The 23222-nt window shown below is 51.7% G+C and overlaps 12 protein-coding genes across 12 annotated transcripts; 8 read left to right on the forward strand and 4 right to left on the reverse strand.

Moving 5' to 3' along the window:
• Positions 1-114: 114 nt before the first annotated feature.
• N7515_007735 (U6 snRNA-associated Sm-like protein LSm4) lies at positions 115-608 on the forward strand (the record flags this gene model as incomplete). Its single annotated transcript, XM_056668479.1, has 3 exons — positions 115-117; positions 180-371; positions 435-608. The coding sequence occupies 3 exons, from the start codon at positions 115-117 to the stop codon at positions 606-608; spliced, it is 369 nt and encodes a 122-aa protein (XP_056518309.1).
• Positions 609-1260: 652 nt separating this feature from the next.
• On the forward strand, positions 1261-3031 carry N7515_007736 (pentatricopeptide repeat protein; the record flags this gene model as incomplete). The annotated part of the gene is made up of 2 exons (XM_056668480.1): positions 1261-1575; positions 1643-3031. 2 exons carry the CDS (start codon positions 1261-1263, stop codon positions 3029-3031), a joined length of 1704 nt encoding a protein of 567 aa, XP_056518310.1.
• A 673-nt stretch (positions 3032-3704) lies between these two features.
• N7515_007737 (uncharacterized protein) lies at positions 3705-4139 on the forward strand (the record flags this gene model as incomplete). The annotated part of the gene is made up of 1 exon (XM_056668481.1): positions 3705-4139. One exon carries the CDS (start codon positions 3705-3707, stop codon positions 4137-4139), a length of 435 nt encoding a protein of 144 aa, XP_056518311.1.
• Positions 4140-4625: 486 nt separating this feature from the next.
• On the forward strand, positions 4626-6346 carry N7515_007738 (putative phosphatidylinositol-3,4,5-trisphosphate 3-phosphatase; the record flags this gene model as incomplete). Its single annotated transcript, XM_056668482.1, has 2 exons — positions 4626-4728; positions 4791-6346. The coding sequence occupies 2 exons, from the start codon at positions 4626-4628 to the stop codon at positions 6344-6346; spliced, it is 1659 nt and encodes a 552-aa protein (XP_056518312.1).
• Positions 6347-6645: 299 nt separating this feature from the next.
• On the reverse strand, positions 6646-9193 carry N7515_007739 (putative phospholipase A2 (PlaA); the record flags this gene model as incomplete). Its single annotated transcript, XM_056668483.1, has 2 exons — positions 6646-6919; positions 6969-9193. 2 exons carry the CDS (start codon positions 9191-9193, stop codon positions 6646-6648), a joined length of 2499 nt encoding a protein of 832 aa, XP_056518313.1.
• A 670-nt stretch (positions 9194-9863) lies between these two features.
• Positions 9864-10064, reverse strand: N7515_007740 (uncharacterized protein; the record flags this gene model as incomplete). The annotated part of the gene is made up of 1 exon (XM_056668484.1): positions 9864-10064. The coding sequence occupies one exon, from the start codon at positions 10062-10064 to the stop codon at positions 9864-9866; it is 201 nt and encodes a 66-aa protein (XP_056518314.1).
• Positions 10065-11257: 1193 nt separating this feature from the next.
• On the forward strand, positions 11258-13970 carry N7515_007741 (glycoside hydrolase family 95 protein; the record flags this gene model as incomplete). The annotated part of the gene is made up of 5 exons (XM_056668485.1): positions 11258-12426; positions 12474-12503; positions 12628-13141; positions 13205-13323; positions 13391-13970. 5 exons carry the CDS (start codon positions 11258-11260, stop codon positions 13968-13970), a joined length of 2412 nt encoding a protein of 803 aa, XP_056518315.1.
• Positions 13971-14700: 730 nt separating this feature from the next.
• N7515_007742 (transcription factor domain family protein) lies at positions 14701-15057 on the reverse strand (the record flags this gene model as incomplete). The annotated part of the gene is made up of 1 exon (XM_056668486.1): positions 14701-15057. One exon carries the CDS (start codon positions 15055-15057, stop codon positions 14701-14703), a length of 357 nt encoding a protein of 118 aa, XP_056518316.1.
• Positions 15058-15302: 245 nt separating this feature from the next.
• Positions 15303-16486, forward strand: N7515_007743 (uncharacterized protein; the record flags this gene model as incomplete). The annotated part of the gene is made up of 2 exons (XM_056668487.1): positions 15303-15757; positions 15838-16486. 2 exons carry the CDS (start codon positions 15303-15305, stop codon positions 16484-16486), a joined length of 1104 nt encoding a protein of 367 aa, XP_056518317.1.
• A 505-nt stretch (positions 16487-16991) lies between these two features.
• On the forward strand, positions 16992-18988 carry N7515_007744 (EXO70 family protein; the record flags this gene model as incomplete). Its single annotated transcript, XM_056668488.1, has 3 exons — positions 16992-17275; positions 17338-17555; positions 17610-18988. 3 exons carry the CDS (start codon positions 16992-16994, stop codon positions 18986-18988), a joined length of 1881 nt encoding a protein of 626 aa, XP_056518318.1.
• Positions 18989-19286: 298 nt separating this feature from the next.
• On the forward strand, positions 19287-21156 carry ade13 (adenylosuccinase ADE13; the record flags this gene model as incomplete). The annotated part of the gene is made up of 8 exons (XM_056668489.1): positions 19287-19338; positions 19424-19510; positions 19588-20315; positions 20368-20484; positions 20535-20607; positions 20658-20736; positions 20788-20852; positions 20906-21156. 8 exons carry the CDS (start codon positions 19287-19289, stop codon positions 21154-21156), a joined length of 1452 nt encoding a protein of 483 aa, XP_056518319.1.
• Positions 21157-22207: 1051 nt separating this feature from the next.
• Positions 22208-22507, reverse strand: N7515_007746 (uncharacterized protein; the record flags this gene model as incomplete). Its single annotated transcript, XM_056668490.1, has 1 exon — positions 22208-22507. The coding sequence occupies one exon, from the start codon at positions 22505-22507 to the stop codon at positions 22208-22210; it is 300 nt and encodes a 99-aa protein (XP_056518320.1).
• Between the last annotated feature and the right edge of the window lie 715 nt (positions 22508-23222).

A 23222-nucleotide genomic window follows, 5' to 3' on the forward strand; every position in this document is an offset into this window, starting at 1 on the left:
CACTCTGATAATATTCTCGGAATTTCCTTTTGGCCCTGAATCCGACACAGCACCCGCACCTTCCTCGACTGTGCGTCATCCGACTGTCCCACATCCCGTCAATCGCATTCCAAAATGGTAAGCTCCAGCTCTACCTGAATGTCCTTACACGGTCAGACCCTAAAGCAATATATGTACAGCTTCCTCTCGGTCTCCTCACGGCCGCACAGGGCCACCCTATGCTGGTGGAGCTCAAGAATGGCGAAACTCTGAACGGCCACTTGGTCACCTGCGATAACTTCATGAACCTGATCCTGCGCGAAGTAGTGCAGACAAGCCCAGAGGGTGACCGCTTCTTCAGATTACCCGAAGTCTACATCCGGGGCAACAACGTACGCACTCCAACGACAATGGACTCGCCCCGCTATTCAGCCGCATACTAACAAACACACCAGATCAAATACCTACGAGTCCCCGAAGAAATTGTCGAGATTGTCAAGGAGCAGCAACAGAACCAACCACAAGGCCGTCGCGGCGGGCGAGATGGCGATCGTGGCCGGGGCCGCGGTCGTGGTGGTGGTGGCCGGGGTGGACGCGGTCGGGGACGAGGTGGCGCCGGCCCCAACTAGATATGAACCCGTTTCTGCATGATGATTTTAAGAAGAAGGCAACGAGATACCCCCGGAGGAGACGGTGGTAAGGTCGCTCGCAAGGTACGGTGGAATGGTATGATCGAGCATGGCCGTGGCGTATCTGGCTCTGTATTTTCACGGGATCTGGGTCACTTGGTCGATTTACAACTACCTCTACATGTTTTATTTCCGAAAAATACAAACTAGATTCACATATCTCCCCATGTAAACTTGGCCGCAATTCCGGCACATAGCAAGGAATCGGACCTGTCACGTGATATCGAACGCCAGATCAAATCCGCGGAGACCAAGCTTCTGGTCGATCAGACACCAAGCGGATATGGCACGGCGGGGGTTGGTTCTTGATGGACTATGGTACTCTCTGTATCCATCATTCTCCGCCCTAAGCCTCAGTCGGTCAACGACATTTCCCAAACCCAGAGGAAGAGCCCCGAAACTCCATACGCTCCCGCCGATCCCAAGTGCCAGCTCGGTCACGCGCCGATGCTACAATACTTCGATAGGCGACAATGACAGAGCCCCATACGATACCACACACAATAATGACCAAAACGGACCACGAGAGTCAGGCGAGAATGTTTGCCGCGATTCTGTTTTGTCTTCAGATGCACCCAACGCGGGGCCGCCAATGCGACGCAAATTCCCACTATACACACGAACACACAGGGTGCAAGATGACCTTCTAGGGATGCCAAACGACAGACTGGAGGCCCGATTGCAATACGTCATGTACAACAAGCCGAATATACGACACATAACCCAAATTCTACGGTTACTCATTCGGGACCGACATGTCCAGCCGAATGCCCGACACTACAAAGCACTGATCCTTGCGAATACGGATAACGAGAGGGGATCGCCGGAGATTGTGCGCGGGCTACTGGAGGAGATGGAGAATAACGGCATCACTGCGGATTCGGGTACACTCCACGGCGCATTGCAGGTAGGTTATCTTGGATTGGGAAGGTGCTATGAGTTCGAATGGAAGCTAATGGTAGAATCTCACCCAGGTTCTTGCTGTACATCCGGATTACCTCCTACGACAAGAAATTCTGAACAAGCTACGAGGCCGATGGCTCACACTGAGCCCGGCCGGGTGGCATTTTGTGGCAGCGGGTCTTCTCCGCGAGAATCAGCTTGAGCTTGCGCTCGAGCATGTTGCATTGATGGAGCGCAAGGACATATTTGTGGAAAACTGGCTACACAGTATAATTGTCTACACACTCTGTGATCATCAGGAATTGGACGAGGTGTACAAGGTGATGCGGGCGCGAGTCGACCAGGGCCACGACATGACCCGGCAGCTTTGGATGCACGTGCTGGCCGAGGCAGGGAAGCATGCTCACTACCCTATGACTCACTATGTGTGGCGGCGCATGGTTGAATTGGGCTACATGCATCCGCCGGTCGAAGTCTGCGATGACGTGCTGAAAATAGCTGCAAATGCAGGCGATACAGAGCTCGCCAGCTCTGTGTTCCGTTACCTCAGTGAGGGCGGGCACCAGCTTGATCGCACTCAGTATGAACGACTCGTCGAGACGCACGTGGCAGCCGGTGATTTGCCTGCTGCGTTCGAAACGCTCTGCACTATGCATGAGGCTGAGATCACTCTAGCGAATACCTCGACTGAGAGTCTTCTAACGTATATGATTGAAAATAAAGTTGATCGCCGGGAGGCCTGGCAGATCCTCAAGCAATTGAAGAATGCGAAACGGTCCATTCCCATCGACTCTGTCCGCGTCATCGCGGACCTGTGTGAACATGATGCCCATGATGATCCATCCGTCGTGGACGATGGCGTTGGATTTTACAAAGAGCTCTATACATTATGCCCCGAAGGGGCAGACGTTCGAGTGTACAATGCGCTCATTCGGATGTGCCGCACGGCCCGCAACCGCGAATCGGGAATGTTCCTTGTGAAAGAGATGGCGTCACTTGGAGTGGTACCCAACGGCGTCACGTTTGAGTCCATCATCCTGATGTGTCTGGACGCGGGCAATTTCCGCTCTGGCTTTATGTATTTCCAAGATCTGCTCAAGCGAGACGCTTCACTCAGCCCTGAAACGCAGGCGGAAATTCGCAATATTTGTGCGGGGTCTGTAGACGAGTTTGCGATGCGACTGCAGTATCACCCCGTGATTCGAGACGACGTGCAGAAGCTAGATGATCAGCTTCAGCAGGAACAGAAGGAGAAAGAAGCGAATGAGAGAGCAGGCCGCCACCCTATACCCCCGGCGGTTCGTCGACTGAATATGTCAGACGAGCAGCGACGCAACTACAACAAAGAGCGTCGAAAGAAGAAACGGCGCCGCCTTGCCATCGAGCGCAACATGAAAGAAGAGGGTTGGGGCGACTGGGAAGCAGGTGGCACCGAAAATAACCCAGCCAAGTCCAAGTGAAACTGATAATGTCCTTTGAAGAGAGGCATGTCTCAATCTCGATCACCATTTTTCTCCGGCACGTTGCTTATCATCTGCGGCTCAGCTGCAAGCTACTTCCCATGAAGCACAAAACCCCTTGCTGGGCACGTTGCACCAGCTCGACCTCGGTCGACATGAACATATTCTGTACTATAGCCTCTTTCCCTTAACTCTGTATCACCTCAATATTTGCCTCTAGCATTGTGGCAACGTTATTTCCCATCTTACATTCTCACATCGTCACCTGTTCAACAGACTCCTGGATCTTTGTATCATTGACATGGACCCCATTTGGTGGATCCCCCTGGCCTTGTACTATTAATAGCACTAATAGTCCCACACCACTTTAAAGACACTCGATGACGATTCTGGGGTAACCGTCGGAGAGTACTGTGTAAGACACATAAGAAGGTTAAAGGACGACTCGAGTATCTCGAGACCTCAAAGCAAAAACCAAGAAAGCGCATTGACATTATGCCGAATCCCCTGAAAATGATCGGCCGCCATCCCGCGTGCCAAGAGCCAAGGGTAGGGGAGTTGCCGTTTTCAACTATATAACTCAACTTCCCCAACCTCTCCCCTATTCTACACAACCTCACACATTGTGTATTCACCCATCATCATTCATCCTTCAAAACTCACATATCCCAAAATGCAACTCACCAACATCCTCCCCATTGTCCTAGCGGGCCTAACCACCGCTCTCCCCTCCACACTGCACGTCAACACAATCACCGACGACCTCATCTGGGCCGTCTCCAACTTCACAATCGGCTGCTCCAAGGGTGGCTGCGTCTTTGACTATGATATCGCCGGCCGCGAAAACGAAGCAACCCCCAAGTTCCGCACCCACTGCAGCGGCGTCGAAAGCCAAAAGGTCTCCTGCGATGACAAGAACATCACCACCATTGTGTCTCCAGCGGGCAACCCCGACTGGAACGTTGATGTCACTCACTCGTGGCAGACCTGGCTCTCGGACGACTCCCTTGCGACTTGGTACCAGCACGGCTCGAAGAATGTGACCGTGCCTGACGACAAGCCGATCCGGTTTGTCATGAGACCTACTCAGGAGTACGGTGTTGCTTGAATACTTTGATTGAGCTTGCTCGAGCTCTTGTACTTGACTCTTAGTTTGTCTACTTTTGATTTTTGGAGGAATCGCGCTGTTTTAATGTATTGTGTAATTGGTCTGCTTTCTTGGTTGTTGCGCGCGCAAACTTCTTGTCTGGCGCTGGCGCAATTGGATCTGGGAATCCCGATGGACATATTGCGCTTCTGATATGTATCTAGGGCTGGAACTGTACAAATTGATATCTCCTGCTACACACAGTGTGTATAGTTACTACTACACAGTACTTGGGTAGGACTGTTAAGGCTTGAGGCTTGGAGCTTGACTGCGATGACATCATCCGCCCCCAACTATTTCTCCTGCCGCGTAGAATGGCTTGCAATACAATTCACTGAGTATTGTCATCCTATTTATGTTCAGACATTCATGTGAAAGGAATCTGTACACACATGCGACCATAATACTTCCAATGGTAGGCCATCTCCATCCTATCAGTCGCCACAAATGCTAATCATTCCCCAGGCCTCAATTCTCCGCCAGATAGTCGCGGGTCCAAGACAGCAACACCAAGAAGCAGGCCTAGATCTCTGCTATGTGACAAACAACTGTAAGGTAACTCAACACCGACTGACCAGCAGAAATACCCAACTAACCCCAGACCAACCCCAGTAATCGCGACCTCCGGCCCATCAGCAACATACCCGCAACGCGCCTACCGCAACCCACTCGACGAACTCGTCAGCTTCCTCGACACAAAACATGGCAAAAACTGGTGTATCTGGGAATTCCGCGCCGAAGGCACCGGATACCCGGACTCAGAGGTCTACAACCGAATTCACCACTACCCCTGGCCCGACCACCACCCACCGCCATTTGCGCTGATTCCAAACATCATGGGCAGCATGCGGAACTGGCTGCACCGACTCGACGGGTCGACATCCTCTACAGAGACGGAAAAGGGCGAGCGCGTCGCCGTCGTACACTGCAAGGCAGGCAAGGGACGCAGCGGGACGATCGCCTGCGCATACCTGATCAGCCAGGAGGGGTGGAAGAAAGAAGATGCACTGCAGCGGTTTACGGAGCGGCGGATGCGGGTGGGCTTCGGGAATGGCGTGAGCATCCCCAGCCAGATGCGGTATATTGGGTATATCGATCGGTGGGCGAATCAGATGGGGAAGGAGTATGTTGAGCGGCCGGTGGAGATTCTGGAGATCCATGTGTGGGGGTTGAGGGATGGGGTGAAGGTTGCGGTGGAGGGGTATGTGGATGAGGGGAAGAAGATCAAGTGCTTCCATCTTTTCCATCGCGATGAGCGGACTGTCGTTGCAGAGGGGGGTTCGTCGTCCGAGGAGCAGGGGAGTACCAAGGGGAGTGATACGGATACCTCCAAATCCAAGTCTAGTTCGAGGATTAAGAAGACTCTTACTGGGAACACACTACCTTCGACAAAGACCTGGTCGCCGATGGCGTCCGGGTCTGATATCTCTGCAACAACGACTTCACAGAGCCATAGTGTCTCCGCAATGATCTTCAAACCCCACAAGCCGATTATCGTCCCCAGCTCCGATGTGAACATCGACCTCGAACGCCGCAGCAAGGCCTCCTACACGGGCTTCGCAATGGTAACATCCGTCGCCCACATCTGGTTCAACCCTTACTTCGAAGGCGGCGCCGAGCATGACTCTGGTGTGTTCGAAACAGAATGGGAGGCCATGGACGGGATCAAGGGGAGTATGAGGAAAGGCGTCCGAGCCTTGGACAGGCTGAAGGTTGTATGGCGGTATCCAGCGCCTGAGACTGTGGAAGGCAGTGCGACTGGCGAAGCGAAAGGGAAGAAAAGCACAGACAGCGCACCGGCAGAAGGCAGACCCATCAGTCAGCCGAAACCGGGTGATCCTATCCAAGAAAGCGATCCGGCTGACTGGCGTGGAATGCCGGATAAGGACCAGGAGAACCAGCCTGTGATTGAGGCTGTGACGCGCGATAGCACGGATGCCAGTATTCCGGATATGACCAAGGAGCTGGGTCATACGCTGGAGAAGGAGATTGGATTGCGGAAGAAGACGGCTGAGAGTACGGATGTCAGTCTTGCGGGGAGTGATAATGAGAAGATTGTTACGGATAAGGAGGGGCGGAGGGTTAAGACTAAGAAGGCGAATACGGGAGGGCTTGAAGGGGTGAAGGCGAATTATGGGGATGGGGATGAGCAGAGGAAGGAAGATTAGAGTCGGAGTCTGGGAAATACCTACCTAGGTGGGTATCATAAGTAATAGATAGCGCATTGGTGAACATATGACTTCATTAGATATTGTATGCTGCATGACGGCTATGTTACTCTGTACAAATGGAATGATATCACAAAATCGCTAGGAATATGGTGGGAATCTAGAGAGACCAGATTTTGTCTAACCCAGACCAGGAACACGCAAGGGAATGAAGATTGCAGAAAAGCAGATCAGGGTATGTGGGGATAAATCAAAGCGCGCTATGGCAGCTGTAATGCTAGCTTCAAGGCAAGGCAGAATCACAGAGGCACAAAGCCTTCCATTTTCTGCCGATGCTCTTCAGCCTCCTTCTTCAATCGATCTGACTTCTTGCGCTCATAGACAGCGCGGACAACACGACGAGTCTGCGCTGCACCCTCAGCGAAATTGGCCTTGGCAAGACCAACAACGGAATCAATCTGCTCAGGCGTGTAGACAAAGTTCCATGTAGACAGGAAATCATCAACTTCTGGGTTGATCGAATTGGGGGTGTGGAGCGAGAGGTAATTCCGGATCTTTGGTTTGCGAGCTATTCTGTTTCATGGACTGTGCAGCAGCACGCGGCCGGGATTGAGATTTGGACGGGAGATCTGGCGCGGAAGGGTTGGGGATTAGCGGGAAATAGACGACGGCAACGCCGGCGTCTGGACGCATCAGGTGGAAGTCGGATTCGTCTTCTTCGGAAGCGTTGAAGAGTCGTTTGGAGGGCGGGGGCTCGTCGTTCGAGGTTCGTTCTTCTGTGGTGCCAACCCAGACGTTGCAGTAACCTAGGTCTGTACCTGTGTTGGGCTTTTGGCCGGTGGGCGAGATGCCATCTTTGGCCTTGGCGAGTTTCTCGGCTATCTCGCCATCGGTGATATTCTTTGGCTCGCGCAACGCTTCCTCGGTATCCTGGGGGTTCGAGGAGGCTTTTGGCCATCCGGCGCCGACGGGCCAACCCTTGATACCACGTTGCTTGGCATAACCGTCGACAACGGAAAGCCAGTTCTCTTGCTTGATATCTGCAGATGCGTCAAATGCGACGATTACATCGACATCACGGCCAGGTCGGATGAGCGGGTAGATTGGAAGGTTGTTGCTCATTCCCGCATCCATGAGACGGAGGTGGTCATTTAGGAAGATCGATTCTGGACAAGACTCGGGAAGCTGGTCTTTCATTCCCATCACGTAGTTGGGTATACCCGCAGGGTCGATAGGATGCACTCGAATCAAATCCTGGTTCTTGCCTTGGATGAGAGAATCAATTCCTCCAAACCCAGCCAAGCCTTTGACCAAAGGCCGGACCTCTTTGTAATAGTGCGACAGAGTTGCGCAAAATGCGCTGCCCCAGACACCCATCAGCCCGGGGATCCTCAGCTCCGGGAGCGGAAGTTTTTCAGCAGAGACCTCGGAGCGGCCTTTGTTGAAGTGACGTCCCAGGGCCCAGGTTGGAATACCGGCATTGAGTTCTTCACAAAAGAACTCGTAGGGAGTGAACTCAAACCACTGGAACCATGCTTCATTTCGTGACTCCCTCATCAACTGCTCGGGAGTACGCTTCTGGCCATTCTCATTTTTCTCGTCCAGGACCTCAACAGGGATCTCATGTCGTACCGCTGTGTAGATAGGGAGCGGGTGAGCTCCATTCATCAAATTTTCCTTCTGACTCGACAGTTTGAAATCCAGGTCTGACACTCCCAGTTCTCCTCGCGGGACCAGAAGTCTTGCTGCGAGTAACAAGCCGTAGATATCTACCAGGCCAAAGTCGGCCCCTGGGTCACCTTTGAGTTTCTCCACAAACCCGCAGAGAAGGTATTTATTTGTCGGGGCAGTGGTGAGCAGATTGAGAGCCTCCGGTGGAAAGGCAATGTGAACACCAAGTCTGTTCTTCAAATGGTCGACGAGCTTGTTGAAGTTTCGCTGGGAGAGTGACGAATGGTACAGCGTCTGCAGCCAGCAGCTTCCACTGACACCAGCTGTGTAGGTGATACAGTCCCACAGTCCCGCTTCTTGCGCCGCCAGATATGATCCGGTACCTGCGACCAGCGCGCGAAGGCCACCTCCTGAGCCACACATTGCAATAACTGGCACATCATCGGGGTGAATATCCTCCTCGGGTATGTCGAGATAGGACGACAATGCTTTGATCACCTTCCGTTGACGGTGTCGCCGGAACGCCTTCTCTTCCTCGCATAACTCTCCACTCACTCGCACGCTGGCCTCACGGAGAATCTCAGGATGGACATTGGGGTCCTGCGCCTCCTTCCAGATCTCGTCGGCCAAGGAGCCAGGAGCAAGAGAAAGCTCGCGCTGCAGTTTCTGAGCAGGAATTGGTAAGAAGCTTGCCCAGTCCGGGATGATGTTGGTGATGCTGCCCACGTCTACCCATTCGCCGGGACTGACAGTATTCGCGACCCCGTCAAACTTGTGGACGATGTTGTTCCAAATGGACCCATTATCACTGGAGTCATCTCCTTGACCACCTGTTCCTGCATTGGCCTTCTCAGAATCTGTATCGTTCCGTTTTTGAGAAGAAGAGAATCGAGTTTGTGATTGTCTGGGATGCGACCAATTCCCCGCAGTGTATGCAGCTAGGACCGCTGGGGGCACCGTCCATTTCAGACGGGCAACCCTTGCAGCGACCATCGTAGACTGGTATCGTTGAGCAAAGCTGACGGACTGTAACATCCAGTGAGATCCATTGGAGAAGTCATAAGGGCTGCGTACTTTTTCTTGCAAGCCACGGCTTCCCTGGTATATGACGTAGTAGCACGTGATTGTTGCACGTGATATGGCCGGACTCGGCCATCGAGCAGGTTTGGAGATCATGTTGAATGTGTTTCAGGTCTCAAATTGTTCAGGTGCCGAAGCTGTATTAGCCCCTCTGAGAGGTTGAGCAAATAAATCAAAAAATTGCGTCTTAAGAGACGTGCGTAACAGGATGTTACATATGCCGAGGAGAGGCCAGTCAAGTGGCTTTACCTTCAATTCGATATTACCCAGGGGCCAGGTATGACACTCAATCACAACTACATAGTACATACAAGCCGTTTACCCTCGCTTCGCTCGGGCGGCTAGGTTGAAGGTGAAGTCCGTAGTCAGTAAGCTAATCAGTATTATTGGCTAATGGTTATAGTCAAGCATATATCTAAGGTAATTAACTTGTATAGCTGACTCCGTTGTATGGAAGCGCTGTACGACCTCTGGAAATAGGACATTTTCTGTTGCGTCCGAGGCCTCTACGTGTAGGACTGATAGATTGGCCACTCCACACCCACCTTTTTGACGACTGTCCCTGGCTCTTATTAATCGTCATAGCGAAACAGAGACGGATCGGAAACTGTACGCGACGGAGAGTGAAGGATAGCTGTCCCTCGGTCGTCTCCAATGGCACACGCGAATCGTGTGCTCCGCTGCTTTGTAGTCGCCACTCGCCAGTGATGATACGGGCGGTGATATTCCAATCATACAGACCCGTGATGATGAGACGGGTGCCGTTTCAGAGGCCGTCCTCTTGACGTAGGTTCCGGATCAGCATAATCAGGGCGCCAACCTTCAACGCCAGCTCCGACGGCGACAGGCTGGAGATATCATTGGAATGTAGATACTCCGGAGGGTGCTCTGTCAGGGTGGGTTGATCCCCGCCGGAGCCACCCTGGACACGGTCCGCAGACCAATACGTCCTCGAACGGCCGGGCATACGGCCAATCAACCGGTCGTTGAACACCGTCGCCGCGTTGTTACGGATGGTGATAATCGACCGCTCGGCAAAAGTATCCAGGTCTCGGGCGGCTGCCGACAACGCCGTAGCGGCGTAGATGGCATCACAGAGCTCTTCCACGGTATCAGACCGGGGGATATAGGAAGCTGATCACACAATGAAGCAGGACTGCATACCGGTATGGGCTGGCGGGGGGACTTGACGGATCTGCGCTCTGCCTGTAGCACAATTAGTGAAGGGCTTGGGGCGCCGTGAATAGTCGACGAAAGCCGATAGCGGGTGAATGCCGCCGCAGCAGGTGCACTGTTGACGCTTTCAAGTGGAGTGATTGTGCCATAGAGATGGTTTCAAACCTGACCTGTCCCACATTCGAAAATTCGGCTCCTTCGAAAATTCGAATGTGGGACAGGTCAGGCTTGAAACCATGCCAGGCTTCGAACGGGGTCATGTTGATGCTACAGATGTAGGATTCAGGATATATCTTGTGCATTGGATGGATAGATCAATTGAAAGCCGTCAGGGGCTAGAGAGGGGGTTTTGGCCAGTGCACGGAAGAGTGGTTCTTCCGTGCCGGTCACATGCCGTGCCCGTAGCCTACAACACTCCCCCTCGATCGTTGGGTGAGGTGGTAGGCCGTTGTGGACACGACGATCGTAGGAAATTTGCCGTCGAGAAGTTGTGTTCAGATGCGGAGAAGATGCGGGGAAGTAGGCCACAGTGTCAGTCGGGGGCTCGGGGCGATGTTGAACCGGAATTTTGCCTAAATCTATAAGGTTGGTTATGCCTGCCTATTATGCTGCTAGTTCTATTATATTCGTTCAGTGGCGTTGATCCTTCGAAATGGAGCCCTAATTCCTGCTGGGAACTAAGACGCAATGAGCGTATTCCCGGTGTTCCTCGTGATGGCAATCCTGACGATTAAAGTCATACCCTAATGCTTGTTTTCCTCCAATAATCGGAAGACTGACAACCAGTTGAACCCGCATAATTCCAAATTTACCCCAAATCCTCCGGTGGTAATAATGGACTTAGTTCCATAATCGACTATGATCGACTTTGGGAAATTTGCAATGCGGAGATCTCTATGGTATGATTTAAGAGGATCAAGCCACGGCCCACCGGTTATACCTTCGACTTGTCTTTTCCTCAGTTGTGTATCATTTCGCAAAATCATGTCGATTCGATTGTTTCGGACGGTCACAGTATGGTGCTCGCTACTGCTTCCCCATGTTGGGGCAGCGCCGCCAGACTCTGCATCCAACCCAAATAGAATTTGGGACACTTCCCCTGCATCCAGCTATTCGGACAATTATCCTATCGGCAATGGACGTGTCGGCGCTATGGTAGGTGGGAGTGCGTCCTCAGAGGCCATCCAAGTGAACGAGGACTCATACTGGTCGGGAGGCTTGCTACATCGGGTCAATCCCGATGCATACCAGACCGTGAAGCAGATGCAAACGCTGCTCACCGGAGGATTCTTGCAGGATGCTTCTACCATATCAGGTTATGGTTATCAAGGCACCCCTGTGTCAACGCAACATTATGGGAGTATGGGTTATCTGACCTTGGCCATGAATCACACCAAAACCGTCACTGGCTACCAGCGGTGGCTTGATCTTGAAGAAGGAGCCGCCGGCATGTATTACGTGAGTGATGGCGTTGAGTACACTCGAGAGTATATCGCAAGCAACCCAGAAGATGTTATCGCTATACGAATTAAAGCCAGCCAACCCGGTTCTGTCGGTTTTACAATTCATTTTGATCGTGGATCTTCCCTCAACAGATGGGAAGCATACAGTGAACCCCTCGACAATAACACCATCCTTGTTGGTGGCAGCTCAGACGGTGTGGGTGGAATTGACTGGGCTGCTGGCGCTCGCGTGGTAAGCTCTGGCGGCTCAGTCTACACACTTGGAGATTATGTCTTTTGTTCCGGAGCAGACGAGGCAACCATCTATTTCACTGCCTGGACAACATTCCGCCAGTCTAAACCCCGCAATGCGGTGCTCTCAGTCCTCACTAAGGCTGCCGGAAAGAGCTACAGCTTGGTCCGCGAGACTCATGTTACCGATTACCAGAAATATATGTCAAGAGTCTCGTTAAACCTTGGGAACTCAACGGCCGCTCAGAAAGCGATGACCACCCCGAAACGAGTGGCTGCGTTGAATACCACCGCCACTGCATTTGATCCCGAATTGGCGGCGTTATATTTCCAGTTTGGACGATACGTATTGATCGCAACCTCGAGGGCAGGGACTCTTCCTCCCAATCTGCAGGGGATATGGAATCAAGATATGGACCCCCGAGTGGGGCTCGAAATATACCATCAACATCAATTTAGGTCAGAAATCTTCTCCTACCGTTTCCTCCTCATCTAACTTGGCATAGAAATGAATTATTGGCCGAGCTTGACAACCAGTAAGTATATATTCGTTCCCTAAAGCTTTTCCTGCCTTCTTCATGCTAATGGATACGGAAAAGACCTAGCTGATCTGACCACTCCGCTTAATGATCTCCTAAATGAAATCGGCCAACAAGGCAGTGTTGTCGCACAGAAGATGTACCACGCTTCGGGGATCGTCGCTCACCACAATACCGACTTGTGGGGAGACTCTGCACCGCAAGATAATTACTTCTCTTCGACCTGTTGGCCGATGGGAGCCAGCTGGCTGATCACTCATCTCATGGAACATTATCGATTCACCGGGGATAAAGCCACCCTCAAGTCAAACTACGACCTCCTCCGGAAGACTGTTCTCTTTGCTCTCGATTTCGTAACTCCTTATGGAGAGTATATGCTTACCAACCCCAGTATCTCGCCGGAGAATGTCTACTTTATTCCCAATTCGACAGCACAGGCTGCAATTACGTACGGACCAACGATTGATAACTCGCTGCTGTGGGAAATACTAGGGGAACTGGTTGATGCTCAGAGAGAGCTCGGCATAAATGACAAGAAGCTTACGGACGCGGCAACGGCTCTAAGGAGTAAATTGCCCCCGTTGCGCATGAATCAGTACGGTGGTATTGCAGAATGGATCCATGACTACAACGAGGTTTGCCTCTTCCCTAGGAACAGATGAACTTTATATCTGGATTCTAATTCTCCTTATCCATAGACTGATCCTGGTCATCGACACTGGTCCATGCTCTGGGGCATGTACCCAGGTTCACAGATTACAGCTTTCAATCAGACCACTTTCAATTGGGCGGTTTCGAGCATTAATCGTCGCCTGGAGTATGTTCAAATTAATATCTACCCAATCTCTTTTCCCGGAAGTGACTAACTTATATCACTTGAACAGTCATGGCAGCGGTTCCACTGCCTGGTCTCGAGCTTGGTCGATCGCTCTCTCCGCGCGAGCTTTCCTGCCCGATCTAGTACAGTCGAACCTGGCTCAGCAATTGGCAAACTACACTACCGGAACCTCGTTCCTGGCAACCGGTCCTCCATCACCCTTCCAAGTCGATGGGACTCTCGGGGGCCCTGCTGGCATGGTCGAAGCTTTCCTCCAGAGCCATGAGACGGTGCTCGCGGGCAATAATGGCACACTCATTGCAGCCCAAACTGGGGACGCGAACAAAATCCACCTGATTCGACTTCTTCCCACACTCCCCTCTACCTGGGCTGCAAACGGAGGAGGGTCCGTCTCAGGTCTGGTAGCTCGTGGTGCCTTTGAGGTCGATATGACTTGGTCAAGCGATGGGAAGCTGAGAGAGGCTACTATTACGTCCAACTTAGGTAACCAAGCATATGTGACTCTGGGTAGCTCACCGATTGGAGCCACGAATGCCACCAGTATCACAGTGAATGGCGTTGGATCCGGCGGGTTTGTCTTGTTACCATCAAGAAAAGGACACAAGTTCAATGTATCCCCTGCATAAAAGTGACAGTGGAAGTCGGATCAATTTCCTGTTTGTTACAGCATACTCACATAGAGAGATAGTAACATTGACTCTACTCTCTACTCCGTGTTCTGTACTCTGTCCATGGTCCTAGTTCAGATGCGAACATGCCAAGATAATGTGGGAATAATAATGATGCCAAGGAACCAACGGTAATTTATGCTGGAGACACTACTCCAGTACTACCTAGTAGGGTATTGTAAGGGGGACAGAAAGTTTGATATAAACCTGCTCTCAGCCCTGAGCCTGAGAGCTTGAATCGAGGAATAGATGGAGAACGGGATGAATGTTTCAATCACATAGGTATCTGCCGAGCATAATCTCCGCTCTTTCTAGACTAGGTCTTCGAAATCCCTTTTCGCGCCGTTGGCGGGTGGTAGCGAGCGACTGTTCCATTTCGACGGAATCAGACTCGAGGCTTGTGGTCCAGCGGGGGGGGCTTTAGCAGCACTTTCTGCTGTGCTTCCTTGACGATAAGAAAGCGACCGAGCTCCCGATGGGCCACCCCTGTATCGTCAGGGTTTCCAAAGCGATCCAAATATGCCTTCCATTCGGGGAAGTTCCGTAAAGTCTCGGAGACTTTTTTCTTGATTGAGTCGTCAGAGGCAGGAAATCTCCTTCACGAAGCTCTTCGGCCCAGGTGCTTTTTGCAATAGCGGCGAGATAACTGCGCCATTCATTTGACCCCTTCAGAGTCTCTGCCGCTTTATCAATGAGGCTTGAGGCCCTTGTTGAACCCGAACTCCTTCATTCGTGTTGTGAGAGCATAACGGGCACCAAATTCCATAACCGGAGAGAAGGCTCGCGTCATCAGGTATTGGCTTTGAGATGCTACGGATCCGGAGCCAAACAGTACGGCAGGAAGAGTGTTGATGGTTTGTTTGGTGAGCTTTGCGGCTAACACGAGTTGATGCCAATCCTCGGGCGACGTGGGTATCCAGAAACCAGGCACCGCGCCTCGCTGGGCTGCGGTCTGTTTCTTAGGATCTTTGGCGCTTCGCTGTACTATTGCATTAGCCACGCAGTCTGGGCGCCTAGTCACCACCGAATTCTCGTTTAAATCCATAGAACCAACATCATATTCTACACACGGTTCATTCGTCTAGTATGAAGACTTTGAATCCTCTAAGAACGATAGTGGAGGCCGGATCCCTGAGGTATTACCTCCCCAAGCCGTTCTAGGTCCAGCAGCCACACAAAAGCTTAACTCGCAACTTTATCTCCCACCAACCCTCCGGATCATCAACCCGCTACTCTTACCCCACGGGCCCACCTCCATCACTTTGTGAAGTCACCAACCACGTGGCTGCCATGATTTCCACTATCTCTAGCTTCTTCCTATGTACACGGGAATTCGAGAGCTCTCCACGCGATGCTGCTGTTGAAGGTGCAAGGCGCCTGTGGAACGAATGCATTCAGCATCCTTCCACGGTTATCGAACGAGCAAATTATTCGGGCCTTCATATCAAATGCTCTGATCTTGGCGGAGATCAGATAGCTGCGAAATCTCGATTCTTCGCACCCCTTGGGGAGAATGTCATTCCCTTGCCCCATCTCGAGGATAAAGACACCCTAAAGACGCTCGAAGATCAACGCAAATATCGCAGATCGATCAAGGAAAACCCTATGGCCCATGATATCGGCAGCCAGACACAAGGCCTCGTGAATATTATCCGGGTGATGTTTCAGGTTATTCTACGTGATACGACGCAGATTGCGTCGGGGAAATACCTGTCGTTGCAATCTGCCACCGGCTGGCAGATTAGGTAAGTGTGGTATACTTTCTGAGCTTAACTATGGATTACTTTATCCTGATATCCAGAGCTAATTCTACTGCTGATATTAGAGAGGTCGTCCCATTCATAATCAACGAGCAATTCCTCCGATCATGCGTCGATCCACCGGTCCCGGCGTACGCTTACGTCTACAACGATGGGAAGCCCACTGGCAAATTCATACATTCTCACACCATCATTGCGCTCGAGATATGCGAGGAGCCTGGTGAGAGGCTGACTCGCTTGGAGGCTCTCGCTATTATTGCAGTGACTATTACACGCCTAGAGGGTGATAACCTCCCCAAACGATGCAAGACGGTCCCTGTCATGGTCATCAGCACGTTTGGAAGGATGAAAGCTCGAATCTTGACCGCACACTACGAATCCGAAGAACTGATCATTAGGAAGACGCCCTTGCTCGATTTTGCAGAAGATGGACCAGCGGAGGCCAACATGGCTCTCTTTATGAGGTGTATGGCCTCTAAGGCTATTGATGGTCCACCAGTAACACCGACAACCGCTACTTACCCAGGAGCTCCCCACAACACGCCTACGTCACCGCTGCAAGATCGCGTGTCTATGTCCTCCACAACTTCACAAGACGGATCGGAGGCCATTATCACTTCCAGGATTAGGAATGCCAATGAAAGCGACACCAACGGGAAAAGGCCCACACCCATTGAGGTACTTTACAGTTGGCAGGATGATCTCAGTGACTAAAACGCTTGACAGAATGCCTCTCTGGGGTTTGTTGGAAGGAAGACACGTATGGCCATTGGTCTGCCGGATTGCCCTCACTCCAGCCTTTGGAGACATCTGTGCTATGTTACGAAATTGACCATGGTCAATGTAGCTTTAGCCGAAATAACCCTCATAAAGCGGCGGCACCCCGATCGGGAAATTCGCGACCGTGGCCTAAAATCCGGTACCTACAGGTTCATAAATTCATACAAACAACTATATCAACCTGCATCAAACACTTATCAAGCTGTATATATTATGCGACACGTAGTCTGAGCAAGAATGCTTGTTTGTTCCCCAAAGACCGCCTAGTATGCCATTACCACTTTCGGACTAGCGTGGCGGAGCTGCTTATCACCGGAGCTCGAGAGGGGACAATCACTCCATTGCAATAGCCCATGTCCTTTGACGGGCTCTGGTGATGACATGTGATATGGTCTCTTTGGGTTGATTCAGCTGAATTGCATCGCTCATACTGTCCACCATGGTGGGTCCGAGGAATACCGCCTACGCCGAGGAGAGCGCGGAGGTTGAAGTCCTGTATGCCAACCTGGAGAAGCTCAACCGACTCACGAAGAAGATCCAAGGTTCCATGGTACGCTTGGAGACAGGAGGAAAAGTCGTCAAAGAAGCCATTGGTCCCATCTACAGCAATACTCAATCCCTGCAAGTCACCAACAGCAACATCGATAAAGTCAACGACGCCATCGACCGCCTGCGCCAACCTCTCGATGCGAAGAACCGAGAAGATGGCATCATTCGCGCAGGGTATGTACCTTTATGCTTCATTGACTTGTATTTACGTTCGGATTTGGCTGACCGACCACCAGACCGCAGAGCTCAGGCCTCGCGCAGTATTTGTCGGCGATGAAACGTGTTGAGAAGGCGCTGGTCGACCTCAACACCACCAACCTGCGATCAAATCAGAACGCGATCGCTGATTTTAACTCCCTCCTAAACACCGGCAGCACAAAACTTCAAGATTTGCTAAGGGCAGAATTGAACCAGCACGCCGCTCCGATCGAACCCCTACACTATCTGACCAAAGGTAGGCGCACTACGACCCCATCCCTAAATTAAAGCTAATGCGTGGGGTTACTAGACCTCCCCTTCCCATCCATACCCGATGAAACAGTCTCCCATCTAGCGCCCGTGTGCTCGGTGGTCGCCTCCGCATCTGCTCATGGCTCTCAGCGCAGCAAGGGGGAGAACCCCGCAATAAAGGTTTATGCGGAGGTACGGGGCCCATACATCGCAACCAGCTTACAGAATCTTGCTATCGCGTCTCTCAATACTGTCAAACGCCGACCAACCGATGGTCCCTACAAACAAGGGACCAACGGTATCGGTATCTACTCCAACGCGCTGGAGGCCTTCATAACCACCGAACATGGCATTATCGTACAAATGTTTCCCGGGGACCAGCAAGGCCTGGCATTACAGGCCACCTTCCTCCCGGCTATGGGCGAATACTCCAAAACACTGCGGGAACTTAATAATTACATCAAGGCCAATTTGATGACGGATTGCTTCCTCGCATTCGAGATTATTGAAATTGTGACGGCCATGTCTTACCGAATTGACTCTAAGGCAGCGGAACTGAAGAGTCTCCTGATCGAAGCCCTTCGGCCTGTACGCGAGACCGCCAAGTCATCGCTCTCCGAGTTGCTGGAGGAGACGAAACGCAAAGCTGCTAGCGCTGCACTTCCACCGGACGGTGGATCGGTGCCTCTTGTAGAGGAAGTGATGAGCTCATTAGCCACATTAACAGGCTACTCGGGTCCTTTGGCCTCTATCTTGACATCTTTGGGGGATGGAAACTGGCGTACCAAGTCCAACACCGCCGGCTCGGCTCCGTTGGATGTAGGCCCAGACAGCAGCACTCTTCTGTCGCACTTCATTCTCGATATGATTGAGGCTTTGATGACCTCCCTCGAAGCTCGCGGTCGCGCTTTCCATCGGTCCAAGGCAGCCCTTGGAGTATTTCTGTCAAATGTCTTTTGCATTGTCGATCGGTCGATCCGACAGAGTCCAGAACTGGCACGATATCTGGGCTCCCCAGACAGTATCGCTAGAATCGACACCTTCCGCAAGCGTGCTACGTCTACCTATCTTGATGCATGGAAGGAAACATCCCAGTATCTCCTTGATGTGCAATATACCTCACGTGGGGCGCAGCGCAATTCCAGCGGAAATGTTGATTCGTCAGCAATCGTCAAGTCTCTGTCGTCTAAGGATAAGGATGCGATCAAAGACAAGTTCAAATCCTTCAATGCGAGCTTTGATGAGATGGTGTCTCGCCACAAAACCCTTCACATGGAGCGCGAGGTGCGCGGTGTCCTGACACGTGAATTACAGACTGTCCTAGAGCCTTTGTATGCGCGCTTTTATGATCGATATGTGGAGATCGACAAAGGCCGTGGCAAGTACATCAAGTACGACAAGGCAAGCCTATCGGTACAGCTGGCGCAGTTGTCTTGAATTTCGAAGTGAAGTGGAAGTGGAAAAAGAAAAACCAAATCTTATCTTATCTTATACCAGCTAATAACACCGTTATATCCCGCCATTCGAACCTGCTCTTCACTGCGATAATTTCCGATACAAGGGAAGTATATAGTCACGTGACTTGTAGATAATCTCCGATAACGTGACTGATAAGCCCCGCCAAATCGGGACTGGAGAAAAAAAACCTTGTTCGCACATAGCCCTTGTCCTAGTCGTTTAAACCGTCCTGCTGCTCAATTCTTTTGTTTGAGCTGCTCAAACAATCACCGACACAATGTCTGGAAGTAACGATGTCTACCAAACCCCCCTCAATTCGCGCTATGCGAGTAAGTTGGTCCCAATTTGCCCCTCCGGTGGAGGGGTACATCCGGAGATTGTATAGAACGGGATTAACCATACTCAATTGATCAGGCACTGAGATGAAATACCTTTTCTCGCCCCGCAAGCGCTTCTCTACATGGAGAGAGCTTTGGACCTGGCTCGCGGAGGCTCAAAAAGGTACGAGATGGTCGAGCCTTGGCCGACATCGGCTCTAGTTGAGCAAGACATCTAAATTGACTGGCTCATTGCTACAGAGCTCGGACTTCCTATTTCTACCGAGGCCATTGAGCAGATGAAGGCCCACCAGGTCATACAGGATGACGAGTTCGCCGTCGCCGCCGAGGAGGAGAAACGCCGCCGACACGATGTCATGGCCCACGTCCACGCCTTTGGCCAGGTTGCTCCCGCCGCCGCCGGTATCATCCACTGGGGTGCCACCTCATGCTACTGCACCGATAACGCCGATCTGATTCTGCTCCGCGACGGTCTCGATATCCTCATCCCTAAGCTCGCCGTCGTCGTCGACAAGTTGTCCCAGTTCGCCCAGCAGTACAAGGATCTGCCTTGTCTGGGTTTCACCCACGGCCAGCCCGCCCAGCTGGTCACCGTTGGCAAGCGCGCTTGTCTCTGGATTCAGGATTTGTTGATGGATCTGCGCAATCTCGAGCGTGCCCGTGACGACCTGCGCTTCCGTGGTGTCAAGGGTACCACCGGTACTCAGGCATCTTTCCTGCAGATTTTCAACGGCGACCATGCCAAGGTTGAGAGGCTCGATGAGCTTGTGACCGAGAAGGCTGGCTTCAGCTCTGCTTTCATCATCTCCAGTCAGACATACTCGCGTAAGATCGACGTTGATGTCGGCAACGCTCTTGGTTCCTTCGGTGCTACTTGTGAGCGCATTGGTATTGACATCCGCCACCTCGCCATGCTCAAGGAGGTTGAGGAGCCTTTCGAGAAGGACCAGATTGGCAGCAGTGCCATGGTGAGTTCTTCTTTTGCATGTTCCACAAGGTTTCGTAGCTGACAATATGCAGGCCTACAAGCGCAACCCCATGCGTTCTGAGCGTCTGTGCTCGCTTGGACGTCACCTGCAGAACCTCCCCAAGGACGGCTTGGACACCTACTCCGCTCAATGGTTCGAGCGGTCTCTCGTGCGTATCTCTCCATTCTTTGCTCAAGATGATGTACTGATCTGTACTAGGATGACAGCGCCATCCGCCGTATCAGCATTCCCGAACTGTACCTCACCGCTGACGCCTGTCTCATCCTCCTGAGTGAGTTACCTTATCAATCCTAGGCCCATCTTGTAGCTAATCAGTATCAGACAACGTCTCCTCCGGCTTCGTCGTCTACCCCGAGGTCATCAAGCGCCGCGTCAACGACGAGCTCCCCTTCATGGCCACGTGAGTACAGAGCCTTCTGATCCAATGGACACCACTAACATCCAATTTCAGTGAGAACATCATCATGGCCTGTGTCGCCAAGGGTCTTTCTCGCCAGGATGCCCACGAGGAGATCCGTAAGTCCCAATCTGCCCATCTCACTATCGAGCCCGAAATCTAACATCCCCAGGTGTCCTCTCCCACCAGGCCGCCGACAATGTCAAGAAGCAGGGCAAGGACAACGACCTGATCGAGCGCATCCGCCGCACCGCCTTCTTCGACCCCATCATCCCCGAGCTGGATACCCTCCTGGACGCCAGCACCTTCGTCGGCCGCGCTCCCCAGCAGGTCGAGAAGTTCACCTCTACCGAGGTTGCCGCTGCCATCAAGCCCTACGCTAGCGTCATTGCCAAGGGCGAGACCTCTGCCCTGCACGTCTAATCGGGTATCCTGGTATAATTTCATTTTGATGTGTATCTTGACTTAGAATATGCAAAAGTTTTACGACGCAAAGATGTGACGGATGGTTGGAAGATATCAAATCCAATTCACGTGGGGAAACCCTCTATATTGAAGGGGAAGGCAAGGAGTTGGTTGTGTATATTGAATAAAAGCTTAATGTCCATAACAGGTTTCCGATTGTATGTGCACCGTTGCATCTGAGACCGGGCTCGATATTTCCCACTGCCCCACTTCCCTGCTTCCCCGATGCCCCGCCCTGCGAGCGGGAAAGTCTAGATAGGAGGGGTTGTTTGAGTCTTTCGGGGAGAGTAAGAGTGAAAGCCATCATAGAGCACAGAAAGACCATGGCTATTCAAAGGCGATGTATAATGCAGATGGCAAGCTATGCATGAATGCAAGTTCGAACCCGTGAGAAAAATGACAATTGAACCGCCCAGATGAGAAGAGAGAGAGAGAGAGACAAGTATAGAAACGGAAAAAGAAAAATGAAGTGATCAGGCCATCGACCTGGGTCATCATAAGAGCTATATGCAATAGAACGCTGTGGACATGCAATCGTAACAGTGGAGAAAGATGCAACAGTAAGAATCTAGGCAGAAAGGAAGAAAGAAACCCAAGCTACTCCCAAGCTTGGAGGCGTCCCAGCCAGTCTCCACTGGCCAGATAACCAGACTTGCAGAGGGAACAGAACTGCAGAATCTCCCCGAATGGGAAAACGCACATCCGGGCTCGTCAGCCGGAGAAACTCCGGGTATGCACCTGGGAAGCAATCGGAACTGACAAAATCCCGCGTGGATCAACGCCATCTCCGCCACGGGAAGCATGTCATAATCCGCCGGAAACCCAACTCAGTCCTCTCTCTGCCTCGGCGAGACCAAGTTATAGAAGGTGGAAGGGAAGGGTTGTATACCAAGCGCTAACAACTTTTCATCGCAAAGCAGACAACCCCACTCCCAACCCCTCCGAAGCCCAGTCACCCGCCCATCAAATATGACCGAAGAAGAAAAATAAAACCCTCAGATTCCGTATATTACTCGAGTGGTTTCGTAGAATCCGTCTCCGACTCGGCGGGGATAGGTAAGAAGAGATCCCGAACTAGCCAAACGATGTAGAGGACGGCAAGAACCCAGAGGGAAGCCATGAGCTTATATGTCGAGGAGCGCCATGTGACACGGCGGATGAGACGACGGCCATCGGGACCTTCGATAGGTCCTCGGACTCGAGGTTGAGGTTGACCATTTGATTGAAAGGCAGGGCCGTTAGACTGCATGGCGAAGGGGTAGGCAAGAGCTTCGTTCATCTCGCTGTGGGATATTCGACGGCGAGACATTTTTTCTGCTGGTCTTTTGGTTTTGCGTATGGTGGAGGCGGAGGGTATATGGGGTTGTTTTGTTTTGTCGGATGGGTTGGAATTGGATTTCTGTTTTCCCTTTTTCTTTTTCCTCATGTAGTTCTTGATGAAGGGTGCGTATAAGGAGAGGAGAGGATTGGGACGAGAGGATGGAGTTGCGGGTCAGGAATCTGAGCCCGGCCCTGAGGTTTTGGAGATTGCAATTAGGGTTGGAGATATCTTTTTTTGCTTTTTTTCCTTTTCTTTTTTATAGTGCAAGTTTTTGGATTATTGCCAACGCACACACAAATGGAGGGGCTAGATATCTCCGCCAGTCAGAGGCAACAATTGCTGGTCAACAGCAGCAGCTCGAAAAGGGTAATTATGAGTCTCCAGAAAGCGGATCGACGGGCGAATGGCAGGTTGGTGATTGGGGTACATAAGCCTTTTGCTTTTTTTGGACTTTGTTTACTTTGCCTATGGCTGTTTTGTCTACAATCTAAATGGATAAGATGCTTATCAACAGCCGAGTAGCAATAACGGAGTACGCAGGACAAGTGTCATTTTGTTAGATCCACAAAAGAGGCCTATTGAAAGGTTAAAATGGGGGGCTGGACAAAAGTACCAAGTACCAAAAGTTAACAGGATTGTTCTGGAGTCTGCACCGAGATGTCATCTTAGTCATAGCACTTAACACATGGTCAGCAATACTGTG

The sequence above is a fragment of the Penicillium bovifimosum genome (assembly GCF_028826915.1).
Source record: "Penicillium bovifimosum strain IBT 22155 chromosome Unknown utg000006l_segment0_segment0, whole genome shotgun sequence".
NCBI lineage: Eukaryota > Fungi > Ascomycota > Eurotiomycetes > Eurotiales > Aspergillaceae > Penicillium > Penicillium bovifimosum.